Source organism: Microcaecilia unicolor, chromosome 1 (genome assembly GCF_901765095.1).
Source record: "Microcaecilia unicolor chromosome 1, aMicUni1.1, whole genome shotgun sequence".
In the NCBI taxonomy this organism is placed as follows: domain Eukaryota; kingdom Metazoa; phylum Chordata; class Amphibia; order Gymnophiona; family Siphonopidae; genus Microcaecilia; species Microcaecilia unicolor.
In genome coordinates this window covers 158,583,914-158,599,910 of record NC_044031.1, presented here as the reverse complement: position 1 = coordinate 158,599,910, position 15,997 = coordinate 158,583,914, and the positions used below count along the sequence as shown (strand labels likewise).

At 43.2% G+C, this 15,997-nt stretch overlaps 1 protein-coding gene across 2 annotated transcripts in view; it reads right to left on the bottom strand.

Annotated features, from left to right (window-relative positions):
- Positions 1 to 15,997, bottom strand: part of LOC115469231 (ATP-dependent translocase ABCB1-like) — a 120,061-nt gene that overhangs the window by 60,084 nt on the left and 43,980 nt on the right. For both annotated transcript variants that reach the window (XM_030201681.1, XM_030201673.1), the window contains 5 exons: positions 11,859 to 12,036; positions 9,262 to 9,375; positions 5,133 to 5,243; positions 4,520 to 4,645; positions 3,176 to 3,379 (listed from right to left, as the gene is read on the bottom strand). In XM_030201681.1, the coding sequence (XP_030057541.1) occupies positions 3,176 to 3,379; positions 4,520 to 4,645; positions 5,133 to 5,243; positions 9,262 to 9,375; positions 11,859 to 12,036 (733 nt within the window). The remainder of the gene's footprint in view (positions 1 to 3,175; positions 3,380 to 4,519; positions 4,646 to 5,132; positions 5,244 to 9,261; positions 9,376 to 11,858; positions 12,037 to 15,997) is intronic.

Here is a 15,997-nt window from a genome sequence, read left to right as displayed (position 1 = left end):
AATGACATCTGTTTTAATGGCCCTTTACCAGGAGAAAAAAGATCTCTGCACAAATATAATACATGCCAGGGTGTCCCTATAACCAGCCCCTCTAAATGACACACTGAATATGATTGATAACAAATTACTACTCTGTCCATGAAAAGTTATTCCATTACTATCAGGGGTGTGCTGGTAAATTTTTAACAACAGGCTCTTTCTCCGGACGTAGCCAGCTCTGCAGTTGGAAGGGCCAAGGGTGGCCGGGGGGGGGGGGGGGAGGGGGGATGGGGAGCAACACTTGCCTCTCTCGCTTCCCTCCCTTCTTGCGGGCACACTAGGCATACCTTTGCTGGCAGCCAATAAATGGACTGCCACCACTCCCAACGTCTTGCTCTGAGCAGCATGCTGAAACTTCTCACACATGCTGGAGAAGTCCCAGCCTGCTGCTCAGAGATGGAAACAAGGAGCGGGGAACAGCAGCAGTCTATTTACTTGGCTGGCAGGGCTCAGCATCCCCACCAGCAAAGTAAAAGAGAAATCAGCAGGGGGCCCAAGCCCACATTTTGGGAGCCAGTTGTTAAAGTAGCCATGGAGGGCCCTACTTTAACAACCGGCTCCCAAAATTCTTAAAAACTTAACAACCAGCTTTTGCGAGCCTGCTCCAGCACATCACTGATTACTATACTTCCTCTGACCTCTGTGTACATCTGTATGTTGCCAAAGCTGGCATGTTTGAAAATATAAGAGAGATTGAATTAAAATGCTACCAACAATAAAGAACGACAACCTAGATGCAGCAGCTCATAAGTTTGCTTGATTTGTTTTCAGTTTAACGGCGAAGACAGCTGCGCGGGAAGGGGAAACAGACTAACTTAAATAGCTTGAACTTTTTTTTTATTTTTTTTTTACTTCATGCTGTCTTCATTCAAACCCAGCATCATCTCCCTCCTGCTGCTCCTCTGCCTACCTCTCTCTCAGCTTCCATTCCCTCTGGCCATTGTTCAAACATTACTTGTTTCAGCAGCTGTAACACGAGACGCTGCCTGATCCACCCCGAGCCTGTCTCTGCCAAGTAAGTGTACAGCCCCACTGATGCAACTTCCTGTGGGTGGAATCTAGCAGAGAAAAGGCTCCGGGTTGGTCAGGCAGTGGTGAAGGGGGCATGATGATCCTAAGGGACTACATGACGAGGTATGCTGGGAGCAGTGTTGCCAGGTGGGCGGTTTTACCGCCCAATTGGGCGGTTTTCCGCGACCCGCCGCGGGAAATTTTTGCCCGCGGCGGGTTGCGGTTTTTTGGGCTCCTTTTTGGCTTCGGGGCGGTTTTTTCGCCGGCTTTTTCGGCCGCAGTGGGCGGGGTTAATGACGTTTCTGGGCGGGTTTAGTGACGTGGGAGGCGGGTTTAGTGACGGGGGAGGCGGGGTTAGTGACGGGGGAGGCGGGGCCGATGACGGGGGAGGCGGGGCCGATGACGGCGGGGGCGGGGTTGATGACGGCGGGGTGGGGGTGTCAGGGGCGGGGTTTGAGTTTGGGCGGGTTTTGGGCTGGATTTTGGGCTCCTTTAGGCTGGAAAAAAATTTTCCACCTGGCAACCCTGGCTGGGAGCCTATGGGAGGGTGGGGGTTTGGGGAGGTGTAAGACAGCATTATACCTGCAGCAGTAAAAGGGGGCCTCAGCACGTGTCAAAATCCTGCTCTGACGCTAGCCTAGGCCCCCTTTTACTGCAGTTTAGGAAAAAAAGACCCTAAGCCATTTTAATGCATAATTACAGAATGGCTGTTAGACATAGTAATAGTAACATAGTAAATGATGGCAGATAAAGACCTGTACGGTCCATCCAGTCTGCCCAACAAGATAAACTCATTTTACCTGGTATGTGATACCTTTATATGTATACCCGAATTTGATTTGTCCTTGCCATTCTCAGGAGACAGACCGTAGAAGTCTGTCCAGTACTGTTCTTGTACTAAGTTCTGAAGCTATCGTCGAAGCCCCTTAAAATTTACACTCTAGCCCATCCCTATCCAGTCATGATCAGGGTGTAGACCGTAGAAATCTGCCCAGCTCCCGTTTTGTTTCCCAATTACCGGCGTCGTCACCCGAATCTCCACTAAGATTTCATGGAACCATTCCTTCTAAACAGAATTCGTTTGTGTTTATCCCACACATGTTTGAATTCCATTACCATTTTCATCTCCACCACCTCCCATGGGAGGGCATTCCACATATCCACCATCCACTCCGTGAAAAAATTCTTCCTGACATTAGTCCTGAGTCTGCCCCCCTTCAACCTCAATTCATGTCCTCTAGTTCTACCATCTTCCCGTCTCCGGAAAAGGTTCATTTGCGGATTAATACCTTTCAAATATTTGAATGACTGTATCATGTCACCCCTGCTTCTCCTTTCCTCCAAGGTATACGTGTTCAGGTCAGCAAGTCTCTCCTCGTACGGTTAGTAACACAAATCCCATACCATTTTTGTAGCTTTTCTTTGCACCGCTTCCAGTCTTTTTACATCTTTAGCAAGATACGGCCTCCAAAACTGAACACAATACTCCAAGTGGGACCTCACCAATGACTTGTAGAGGGGCATCAACACCTCCTTTCTTCTGCTGGTTATGCCCCTCTCTACGCGGCCTAGCATCTTTCTGGCCACGGCCGTCGCCTTGTCGCATTGCATCTGACCTTCAGATTCTCAGACAGTGATGCAACAAGGCGACGGGCGTGGCCAGAAGGATGCTAGGCTGCGTAGCTGGTCATGACTGGCAGCTATTAACAATATTGGGGGGAAAACAGAAATTTAATGACACTGAAAAAAGACTTATGCTACCATTTATGCATATAAGTTTACACTTACATAGTAACATAGTAGATGGCGGCAGAGAAAGACCTGTACAGTCCATTCATGTGAATTGCAATATTATTCAGATTTAGACATGCAAATGGCAACTAACATGTGGTATTTGCAATTTTTTTCTGCAATTTAATAAAAGGGCCACTTATGTTTTTATAAGCGCAGTTGTTAATCATTAATTAAATATACACTACTATGTACTGTAAACTATAGGAATTCTTTACCAAATGCATCAGTATGTTTTTCATTTAGTCAAAATAAGGAAATTAGTTCAACCTCTAGCAAAACACAAACAGGAAAATTATAGCCATATTTACTGCACAAAATATCAACAACTCACATCTGGTAGCTTTGATATGAAATCAAAAGCATTGGCTTCTTTAGTAGCTTGTTCGATTTCAGCATCGGTAACATCCTCTCTGCCATAGCGAATGTTCTCTGCTATGGTCGTAGCAAACAATATGGGCTCTTGACTCACAACCCCAATATGTTCTCTCAGCCACTTCACATTGAGGGTTCGAATATCCTGTCCATCTAACATCACCTTGAGAATAAAGATAGAACAGCAGCTCAATGCATTAGCAATTGTCCTATTCATCTAGAGTATGGCCATCTAAGATACATTAAGAGGTGATTTATAATTACCCATCATGCAAAAATTACAGGCATTCTTTCTACTGTTTGATAATTTGCAGATATTTACACCAAAGGACAAGTGTACTTTCATTTTGTATGAAACTATAAGAAAGTAGATTGATACCCTCTCTCCTTCAAACTATACAATATGAACTTTTTTTGAACATTGAACACATACCAACTAGGGGTGTGTAGCCCAAAACTTTTGGAATGGGTAGATGTGAATTGCTTGTTTACTCTTTCCAAAAATACTAGGACTAGGGGGCACACAATGAAGCTACAAAGTAGTAAATTTAAAATGAATTGGAGAAAATATCTCTTCACTCAACATGTTATTAAACTCTGGAATTCGTTGCCAGAGAATGTAAAGGTGGTTAGCTTAGCGGGGTTTAAAAAAGGTTTGGATGGCTTCCTAAAGGAAAAGTCCATAGACTATTATTAAAATAGACTTGGAGAAAATTCACTGCTTATTTCTAGAATAAGCAGCATAAAATGTATTGTACTGTTCTGCGATCTTGCCAGGTACTTGTAACCTGCATTTGCCACTGTTGGAAACAGGATCTGCGCTCGATGGACCTTCGGTCTGTTCCAGTATGGCAATACTTATGTACTTAGGGGGTCTTTTACTAAAGCTTAGCTCGAGTTATCTGCAGCAGGACCCATTTTACTCCTATGGGCCCTGCTGCAGATAACTCGAGCTAAGCTTTGGTAAAAGACTCCTTTATGTACATATGTACTTATCATTTCCCATGTAGTTTATAGAAATTTTGTTTGATTGTTTGGGGTTTTTTTTTCATTTTGTTAACGTCATTTGTAGGGCTCACTCTTTCACAAAGTTTGCACATTAATGACACGGGAGAGGGGGGACATTTTTTTTCTGTTGTTTTGGGCACACAAAAAGAATGACACAAAACAATATAGGAAATGTTGTTTCATACAAATGCACATCTCTAGTACCACACAGGTGACAGGATTTTTATTAAGCAGGAAATTTGGCAATTGAAAGATGATATTTTTTTTTCACTGCCCTATTAAGACCATGTCTCACCTCTCCCTCCAAGGGATCATAGAACCTTTGTAACAGCTGGATTGTAGTACTTTTCCCACAGCCACTGGATCCAACGAGAGCAATGGTCTTCCCAGTTTCGACCGTCAAGTTCAGACCTTGCAGTATCTGAGTATTATATGATTTTAGGTAGATAAGAAGAAATAGGAAAAAAGCCACAAAGAAAATATTGTTTATTGTAATAACACTGAGCTACAATACAATGATGTTATCCACTGAAAACACTCTTGCATCAACTCTGCATTATCCAGGTAGTGTGCACTTATCGGAACATGCTAGCTGGATAACACAGGAATACCCATTCCTTCCCCATTCCCTGCCCTTTTCCTGCCTCTCAGAAAAAATATCCCAAAAAATCATTAACACAAACTTTAGCATGCAGAAAAAGGCAAAATGCCAGAAAGCGCTGTAATGCATTGTATTGTTTTGTTTCTACTGAATATTATATATGTATTATGTATGTACTCCACCTAGAACCAGAGGATACAGTAGATTATAAATATTTAAAAAAATAAATAAATAAAAACGTGTTTGTGCGGTACCCTGCTTTCATCATGGGAATTACTGCAACCACTTTATAAATGGGGAAACTTACTTTAACATCAGGTCTGGATGGGTATGAGAAAAAGATGTTCTTGAATTCAATCTGTCCTGTCAGTTTGTCCAGTTTGTGTCCATCTTTGCAGCCACTATCTATGGGACGATGCTGGAAGAAGATTTCAAAAATATTTTGTAAGTAACATATATTCTTCATTTACATGCACTGTATTGGTCAGTGTTAGAAGACATTCTCTTAGGAAAAATGGGATTCTACTCAGGTCTCTGTTTTTGTTTCTTCTAGAGCAATTATGGATAGAGGTGATAGGACCTCTTCTCCCATACATGGGGTAGAAGATCCCACATAATAGGAATTGTCTTCCGTATTAGAGCTTGGCATTGGTTAGCTGCGTTTTTCTTTTCTGTTCTTTGAATTTGTTCCTCTACTTCTCCTATTGACCTTCAAGTGCACTCAATCTGCAGCCCCCCATTACCTCTCTACCCTCCTCTCCCCATATGTTCCCACCCGTAACCTCCGCTCTCAGGACAAAGCACTCCTTTCTGTACCCTTCTCCACCACCGCTAACTCCAGACTCCGCCCCTTCTGCCTAGCATCACCTTATGCCTGGAACAGGCTTCCTGAGCCCATACGCCATGCGCCCTCCCTGCCCATTTTCAAGTCCTTACTCAAGGCCCATCTCTTCTCCCTTGCTTTTGGTGCCTAACCACCTTCCCATTCCTGATACCTACACTGACTACATAGTTTTTACCTTTAGATTGTAAGCTCTCTTGAGCAGGGACTGTCCTTCCCCATGTTTAAACTTGTACAGCGCTGCGTAACCCTGGCAGCGCTATAGAAATGCTAAGTAGTAGTAGTAGTAATCTGCCCTTAATATTGAGGACTGGAGTTAAGTGACATTCTTACTGGATGTATATCTTTTCAAATGCATTTTTCCTTTTTTTGTACAAGTGGATGCTTGGTTTATAATATAAATTTCAATAAAAATAAAATGTAAAAAAAAATAAAAGTGGGAGCTCTGGTCTAAAGGTTTAAGACTGACATTAACAAAGAGACTGCATTTATGTAAAACACCACTATGGCCTTCACTACTGTATATTGGAGGCAGAGCTAACAGTGCTGTCCTAGCTTTAAAGTATGAGTCTTCATTTCCAAATGGAAATAAGGATGCATAAAATCTAAATGGTTTGAAAATGAATTGTAAGAACAGGTCCAATATTCCCATGCAGTTCACTGAGATACAAAGGAAAAAGGAGGCAGACATAATTCACAATAAACATTTAGAAATGCTGAAAATGGAAGGCAGACAGGCTACAGAAATATGGAGCATATTTAGAACTGCTGGTCGTTTTTTCTGTTTTTGTTATAACTCTTAAAAGAAAGAGAGAAAGAAAAGCAAAAACACAACAACAAAAATATACGAGGAAATTCCATTTTTCAGTTATAGGCAAAAACTCTGGCATAAGCCCCCCCCCCCCCCCCCCCCCCCCCCACACACACACACACACCACCAATGCGTCTTGTGTTTCTAAAGTTTCTTGTTGGAGTTTGAAGAAGAAGGAGCAGTTCTCCTTTCCTAGCATTAGTGTCCTCAGTCTGCTGTCAACAGCTCTTCCCCTCAAGAGCAATGACATAAGAAAGGAAAATTGATGAGAAAAATCTTTTAGCAGAAATCTCTGCCCCTCCCCCCCCCCTTCAGGAAACTACAAACCAAGAATAATTAGCAAATTTTCCCACCAGCTACCTCTCACTAGAAAGTGAACACTGGGGTAGTGTTAGGAAGGGGTGACAATGCTGGGAGGGGGTGGTGGGAGCTTGTAAGCTCTGTTGAGCAGGGACTGTCTTTTCATGTTCAAGTGTACAGCGCTACATATGTCTAGTAGCGCTTTAGAAATAATTAGTAGTAGTAGTACTGCCTAAATTATTAATGAAGGCATGTCAACATTTGAATAAATCAAAACGTGCTGATGTCTTCAAATATAGTAGCTTAGCATCAAATCTAAATAAGGCTAAAATTATACCTATCAGTTACTCTCCTTCTTCTAGACAGCCACATGTCAGTTAGCTTGGTGGTAGTGCTCTATTTATATCATCTGTAGTGTGTCATTAGGGCTCTTACTTTGTTTTAATCTTTAATTCACAGATTCAAGTAGTAATGAAGGGTTTATTTTACAAGAGACACCTACTGCATAGATTGAAACTGTAGCTGATATCTGATGATTACAGATATTGGTTCTCACCCCAGTTAATTATTGTAATTCATTACACCGTGGATTGTCTGCATTCTCACTTTAAGTTCTGCAGCTTGTACACAATTCTACTGTGGCTTTTATAACACGATACCTACATATGAACGCCAAAAAGGCTGTTAGTTTAGGCCTATTTTAAAAAGGCAACATAGCTGACTGCGTGCCTTTCTATAAGATATAAGAATAGCCATACTGGTTCTAACCAATGGTCCATCTAGTCCAGTATACTGCTTCCAACAGTGACCAATCCAGATCCCAATTACCTGGCAGAAACCCAAATTGTAGCAACATTCCCTGCTACCAATCCAAGGACAGGCAGTGGATTCCCCATGTCTATCTCAATAACAGACTATAGCCTTTTCCTCCAGGAACTTGTACAAACATTTTTAAATCCAGATACACTAACCACTGTTACCACATCCTCCAGCAATGAGTTCCAGAGTTAACTATTCTTTGAGTGAAAAAAATATTTCCTCCTATTTGTTTTAAAAGTATTTCCATGTAATAACTATCCACATAGCATGCAAATGCCCATGCGTTGGTGTACCCTATGGAGGTAATGTTATAAAAGGTCATTTGCATATATATATATAAATATATATTTTATGACACTTAACTTTAAATCTTCACCCCTATAAAATTAGGCCAGGCATAAAATTGCAGATCTTAGATAAAAGTTTTGAAAGCTGCCCTTATTGGGCTCAATTTTATTTTAAAAATACCTATTTTACGCTTATTTGTAAAGGCAAAGGGGCACCTGTGGCATTCATTTTTGAAGCTTGGAATGTCCAAATCCTGATTTTGCAAAGGCAGAATATAGATGTCCAACACCGCAATACATCCAAACAACAAGGGGATGTGTTCTGGGCTTGTTTGGGGTGGGACTGTGGAGGGTTTGAAATCTGAACGTCCAACAGTGATTACTGAAGGGGAAGAAATGTCCATGTCTAAAAAGAAGGACATCCTTATTTAGACCTGTATCAGGAATGTCAAGGTTACAAAAGAGATGCTCTGATTGAGCAACTATCCACTGGAGGGATTAAGGGGAAACAAGTCCGAGTAGCCTAGTGGTTAGCAGGTTGAAATCCGATTTCATCTCTTTTTTTTTGCTTTGTTTTGTTTTTGAAATTGTGAGCCCTTTGGGAACAGAAAAATACTGACTGTACCTAAATATACAAGACACCTGCAAGCGGCAAGTGGTAGGGGAACTGGGCAGCAGCCTTGCCACTGTACTTCTGGTAACATGGCTGCAATTAATGTCACCACTTACGGTCATGTTAACTGTAGTTTTATTGGCACTAACCCTTGTGCCAGCTGTCATACCTAGTCATGTCCTGTTGCTGCCCCATTTACCACCCACTGCCAGCCCCTACCTGTATTAAGCAGCTACCATAAGTCTTATACCACCTGGCTCTTTTAACACAGTAGCCATTACCCCACATTCATCCTAAGACCACCATGCAGTAAAAACCACAATATTCAGTGGCACTGTCCAGATAGGTACCACAAAATGTCATGCTGGCAGTAGCATACCAAAAGTGGAGCGGTGGGGGCGGTCCGCCCCGAGTACAGGCAGCAAGGAGGTGCACGGAGCAGTCGCACAGCTGTCGGCCCCACAGGTTCCATGCTCCATCTGACATTACTTCCTGTTCTGAGGCAAGGGACTGGCGGAGCCGACAAACACGTGACTGCTTCGTGCAACCCCAGTGGTGAGAATGACGTGCTTCAGGGGAGGGGTGATGTGCTTCAGGGGAAAGGGGGTGATGGGCCGGAGGGACAAAGCGGCAACCGGCCCCGGGTGACAGCCAACCTAAGTACACCACTGCATGCTGGCACTAGGTCCGTGGAAATTAACTAGACAGGAGTGGCTTCCACCGATTATCAACCCCAATATTTCTGAACGCTGAACTTCAATGTACCTTTTGAATAATTCTGTACACTTCATAGGCAGCCCCACGAGCATTAGCAATACCTTCCAAGTTGGGAGCTGCTTGACCAACAGAGAATGTACCAATAAGAACTGAGAAGAATACCTGTAAGGAAAACAAGAAGAAAACATACGACATTATTTCAAATTCTCTCATTTTTATACATGATGCACATAATATTACAGATATTGTCAGAATACTGAGCTACTGAAATAGCAAATTTCTTCTGTTTTCATCCCCATAGCCTGAAGCTTTGGATGAAGTTTCAATGGTAACACAGGTGAACAATCCTGCCATTATTAGGATTCTCTGCAAGGTTTGACAAGGCTTTAAGCTGGGTCTATTTCCCAGAAGCTATTGGAAAGATTGAGACAAACATAAGTCAGAATGATAACCAAAACATAAGTAAGAACTTTGAAACTGCAAAAAGAGGTGCAAGAGTTACTGCAGGTCAAAAACCACTACCACAGGGTACGCTTAGGCGTCTTGTGGCAGTTTTGGGATTGGCACATGCTTCCTACACACTAAAAATAGATTTTATTTTTTTTAGTGCTATGGGGCATGTCGCGGTGGGTGGACAGTAGGTATGTACTGCACTAATCAGCTAGCACAGATATATCGCCACATGTTAAATGATTAAGGTGTGGTTAGCATGTGAGCCATTGCTACCTAGAAAATAGGTGTCGAGTTCTCATACACTAATGGCCATGCGCTAATGGAAAATTACCACGTGGCCATCAATTGGAATTATAGAAAATTGGCAATTTTACTGCCCTGCTAAAAGTGGCGTCAGCTCATGGGAAAGACTGGCACTGGGGGCTGCACTGTCCACTTAGTGCAGCTTACTAAAAGCACCCCATTGACGTTTGGGACATTTTAGTGCAGAAAATGATGATGGACTTCTTGATGGAAATGTTGAAAACCCAACTGGGTTGTGGCCCCTGAGTTAAATTGTAGATATGGTAAATATATGCAGAATTTCTGTTTATATGCTGCTAAACCAAAATAATAATAATAATTGTGCCAATTCCATTGTGCCTCTGCTCCAATGTTGTTTAAAGTTTTGCTTCTGAATGAGGCAGGGAACAGACCTTTGTTTGGACATTAGAATAACGGTTCAGAAGATTTAATCTGATTCTACCCACAAACCTGAAAAAAGTTCTAAATCCTCATTTGCTTGCGTAGAATAACATATAAGGATAAGGGTAAGGTGCATGCATTTGATATACTGCTTTTCTGTGGTACAACCAAAGCAGTTTATGTATTATATATAGGGTTCTTTCTCTGTGCATAGTGGATTCACAATCTATTTTGTACCTGGGGCAATGGAGGGTTAATGATTTGCCCAGGGTCACAAGAAGCCACAGTAGAAAATCAAACCCTATTCCCCTGGTCCTCATCCCACTGAGCTAACCATTAGTCTATTCCTCCACACCATAGTCATTGAATTATTTATTTTGTGCCCGATATTCAAAACGATTTAAGCAGGCAGGAGCCTCTTCTGCCTGCTTCAATCACTTCCCGCTGTCTGTGGGAATATTCAGTGGCAACTAACCTGTGAGTGCTGCTGAATATCCCTACAGACTGCACAACTAAAAAGTAGGCAGGCCAGGGGTACAATTGGGGAGGAGCCTGAGGTTATGTGGGTGTTGGCGATATTCAGTGCCACCACCTGTTCAGATAAGCGGCATAATTTAGGGCAATGCCGGCACACACATAACTGTTTTTTTTTTCCCAAAAGAGCACCCAAGCCCCTTCCCTCCCCCTGACAATACCACCTCTTTCCCTCCCCCTTCCCCCAGATGCAGCAAGCACCCTTTCCTGGAAGACCCCCTTCCTCCTAGGCCTACCTGTATCCCTAGTGCAATGGAGCCGTTGGGGGCAGGAGTGCTGCCCCCTCACTCCTGCCTCTTGCAGCGTCCATCCAAAATGACTGCTACGACCTCTTGTGGCAGTGCACGGTACTACACAAATTACGGTGATCTGCCACGAGAGGTTGCGGAAGCCATTTTGGACAGGCGCTACAAGGGGCAGGAGTGAGGGGGCTGTGTTTCTGCCCCAATGACCCTGCTGGACCACCAGGGATATAGGTAGGCCTGGGGAAGGGCCTACCTGCACGTCTTGGGGAGGCAGGAGGGTCTTCCGGGGGGGGGGGTTCTTCCTGTTGGCTGGGGGGAGGGGGAGGGAAAAAGGGGGCATTGTTAGGTGCAGGAGGGGACCCAGGGGCTCTTTAAAAAAAAAGTCATGTGGGTCATGGCCTGATATCCAGCTGGGGCCACATAACATTTATGCAGGCCCTGGATGAATTTTGACTGGGCCCGTATATGCTCCCACACCCAGCCCACCTGAAATTAGCCCCCAATATTTAGTTCAAGTACCGGACATGGCCTGCCACTGAGTTTCACAGGATAAGTTAGCCGGCAATAATCAGCATTTTTAAAAATGCTGACGGTTGCCGGCTGAATATCGGGTATGTTGTGTTCCACCATGTGGAATAACTAATTCTCAAAATGCACTATAGTTTAGCATTTACAGACAAAAGAAAGTAGATATAAAAATCATCAACAGATATGAATTAATAAACTTACAATTAACACACTACCAATGGTATAGTTATTGGGTTCGTCCACGGTGAGCTTTGTACCATACCACAGACCCAGGGCATATGCTACAAATATAAAGAATTGAGTCAAGCCCATTGATATATTGGTTGTGAGTGATTTTTTCACACCTACAGCTTTAGCTTCTTCCAGGTTAACATTGTACCTAAAAAGAAAGTAGAAATACTTATTCTGGATATCTTAACATCTAGATGGGTCAGGGTCAATTTGAATCTATACATTTCAGTTGGTAATTAAACAAAACAGAAATCATTAACACCCTAATTTCCCACGTAACCCTCGGTAAATGAAGTAGGGGGTATCACTGGATATCGCTAACGCCCAGCAAACCGACTGAAATACGAGGTGCCTAGAGTGTACAGTTTTTGGATCTTGCCAGGTGTTTGTGACCTGGATTAGCCACTGTTGGAAACAGGATGCTGGGCTTGTTGGACCTTCAGTCTGTCCCAGTGTGGCAATACTTATGTACTTACACAGTTCTCTACCATCAAGCCAGGAAAATTTGTTAGTGCTATCCATGATTAAGAGTGTTTTAAAAAGCCAAAATCAGTGCCAGAATTTTCTCTGGTGCACTCTGGAAAAAGTTCATTGATGCTGTTACATATTTGTACCTAAGTTTCTGAAGGCTGTTATTTCAGTTTGATTACAAGATTATTTATGGTGTTTTAATGTTTTGGATCTTATGCAATCAGGATTCAGGAAGAATTACAGTACCAAGAACTGTTTATTGGCTATTATTGATAGGCTATGTTATGTTACACTGAGACTTTTATTCTGCCTTTACCTCTACAGTTCAAAAGAAACCAGATCAACACATCCAGGAATTACAATACAAGCAAATGACAGTTAACAAAGGACATAGCTAATATCAGTCCTACCAATTAGAATCTAAAAATGCAAGGCCAACATCATGGAACAGAAAATCTTTCAGCTTTTTTTTTTTAATAAATGCTAGATAATGACGACAAGTTCTTAATGATAGGGGTAAAAGAGTTCTACAGTGTGGCCATCTGATAATGTTGCATCGAAGAGAAATGTTTCATTGACTTTAGCTTAGTTATGTCTGGAAACCACAAAAGAAGTTGGTTTGAGGTGTTATACGCAGACCCAGCCCTCTGTAAAAGTGTCGCCATATTTGACATCTAGGAAGGAGCTTCACCGGACAAGATCTTAAAAACTGTAACATTCAACTTAAAATGAATGCGGTCTGTGATCAGAAGCCAATGCAACTTCGAATAGTAACTCCAAACTGAGTCATATTTTGAGAGGCCATAAATCAATTTAACAGCTGTGCCCTGCATTAATTGTAAATGATTTATTAATATTTTAGAGCAGCAAATTAACACAAGATTACAATAATCAAATCGGGACAGTAAAAGTGACTGAATCAGTATTCTAAATGTATCCCAATGAAAAAAAAACATTTTTACAGCTTTCAACTTCCTAAGGGCATGAAAAGATTTCTTCATTATAGAGGATACATGTTGCTGCATTGTTAACAAATTATCTAACTCTAACCCTATATTTTTTGAAAGCAGATCTAAGAAGAGTAAATGATCCCCAGTTGTAAAATTTTGTTTATAACATATATCATTATTAGCTCCTATCCAGAGGAACTTGCTTTAAATGGTGACTAGAAATCCACAGTTCTATTTATTCCATGTATGTCTGAATCCGAGCAAGGGTTCCCTCCCAGGATGGTAAGCATTTTAAAGAAAAAAAAACCCCACAGTGATATCATCTGCTTAAGTAAAGTGTGTAAATTCAAAATGGTCCCGCAACCTACCCAGAGATTGCATTAGCAGGTTAAAGAGCACCGGTGAAAGAGGGGAGCCTTGTGGGACTCCACATTTTGCTTTTCATTTTTCTGAAAAAAAAAAAAAAACCTCCATTTTTTTTAACCATTTATCTATGATATTTAAGGAAACTCAAAAAACAATTCAGGGCGTCTTTTACTAAGACGTGCTCACGTATTTAGTGTGCGTTAAAATTGTGGGCACGCTAAACATTAGAGACACCCATAGGATTGCAAAGGTATCGCTAACATTTAGCACACCCACAATTTTAGTGTATGTTAAAACCGTGAGCGCGCCTTAGTAAAAGAACCTCTTAGTGCCCTGATGGCGAACCTATGACACGCGTGTCAGCACTGACACGCGTAGCCATTTTCGATGACACGCGGCGCTGCCGCAGTATGGTCCGCCCTCCCTCCTCGCTCCCAGAAACTAACCTTAAAGCCTCCTTTCACGTCGCAGCAAGCAGCAGCAGGGCAGGCCACTCCTTCCTTCCGTGTCCTGACCTCGCCTGACGTAACTTCCGTGAGGGCGGAGCACAGAAGGAAGGAGGAGAGGTCTGCCCTGCTGCTGCTTGCTGCAACGTGAAAGGAGGCTTTAAGGTTAGTTCCGGGTAGAGAGCTGCACGGCTTCCGTCCCCGCGGGAATCCCGCGGAACCCGCGGGATTCCCGCGGGGACGGAGGCAGTTCCTTCGGGGTTCCCGCGGGGATGGAAGCAGTTCTGCGGGGTTCCCGCGGGGACGGAGGCAGTTCCTGCGGGGTTCCCATGGGGATGGAACCAGTTCTGTGGGCTTCCCGTAGAAGTGTAAGCTGCACCTGCACCAGCCTCTCATCTACCGAATACCAATTTATTTGAGTGCTGTCTCCTCCTCCTCCTCCTCTTCTTCCTTGCTTTAACAGCATAAATGTGGAAAGTCTTCCATTAAGGAGGTGGTAGAGTCACAAATGATGACGGAATTCAAAAAGGCGTGGGATGAACACAGAGGATCTCTAATTAGAAAATGGAAGTTATATAAAAAGCTAACCTTAAATGGCTGCATGTGTGTGGATGTGTCAAGTGACACTTAGATGGCAACTCTGGCTGTGATGAACTAGAGCTGATACCTGGCAGACTTGTATGGTCTCTGTCTCATACATGGCAATCTGGTTTAGGATGGGCTGGAAAGGGCTTAGACAGCAACTTCAGTGGCTGGAACATGAGGACAGTGCTGGACAGACTTTTACGGTCTGTGTCCCACAAATGAGAAGACGAATAGACTGGAGTGAGCTTCAACGGCAACTCCAGTAGTTGGAACATAAGGATAGGGCCAGATAGACTTCTGTGGTCTTTGTTCCAGAAACACGGAAGAAAGACCATAATCAAGTATATAATATCACACTCGTTGATTTAATGATGACTTGATCATGAGTGTGACTATTGGCAGAGTGGATGGACCGTTCAGGTCTATTTGCTGTCACTTACTTTGTTACTATTAATCCTCTTTGCTACCAGACTTATGTCAGACCTCAGCTCTGACACAGGCACAAGAATCAGATGTCACCTAACCTACTGGCGCGTGCATGTGGCGGCCTCTCAGCACACACTGCCAGTAAATGTTCCAAGTTTCAGCTTCCACTCCTTCCTTGCCTACAGTGCTGTGGCTCAAATCCAGAGAGAGACTGAGGGAGCTGACTGGAACTTTCTTTTATGTACTATTAAATTCTTACGGGGATGGGTGGGGATGGGTTAAATTCTTACGGGGACGGGTGGGGACGGGTTGGGATGGTTTAAATTTTTGCGGGGATGGGTGGGGATGGGAAAGATTCCAGTGGGGATGGGTGGGGACGGGTAAGATTCCAGCGGGGACAGGCGGGGACGGGTAAGATTTCTGTCCCCGTGCAACTCTCTAGTTCCGGGCCCAGTAGCGGGTGGAGGGGGGGGGGGCCGGTGACCTCGGGTGGGCAGCGATCTCGGGTAGGGGGGGGCCCGGGGGCGGTCCTAGTAGCAGTGATTTTTCTTGAAGTGACACACCACCCGAGTTATGCTCGTTTTTTGGGTGAATTTTGACACACCAAGCTCAAAAGGTTGCCCATCACTGTCTTAGTGCTTTACCATGAATACTATGTCGATGGAATATATTGGTCAGGATGTCCCAGTCCACTACATCAAAGGCGCTTGAAAGATCGAACACAGGAAGAGGTCTGGGAAATTTATGTTTGGATTTTCTCAAGGGAATTTTCATTGTCTTACTGTAATGCATTGGATATTGTGGCAAGTGATATATGGTTATACATCTTGTGATTGTTTAGTATGGTTCAATATATATTAAACAA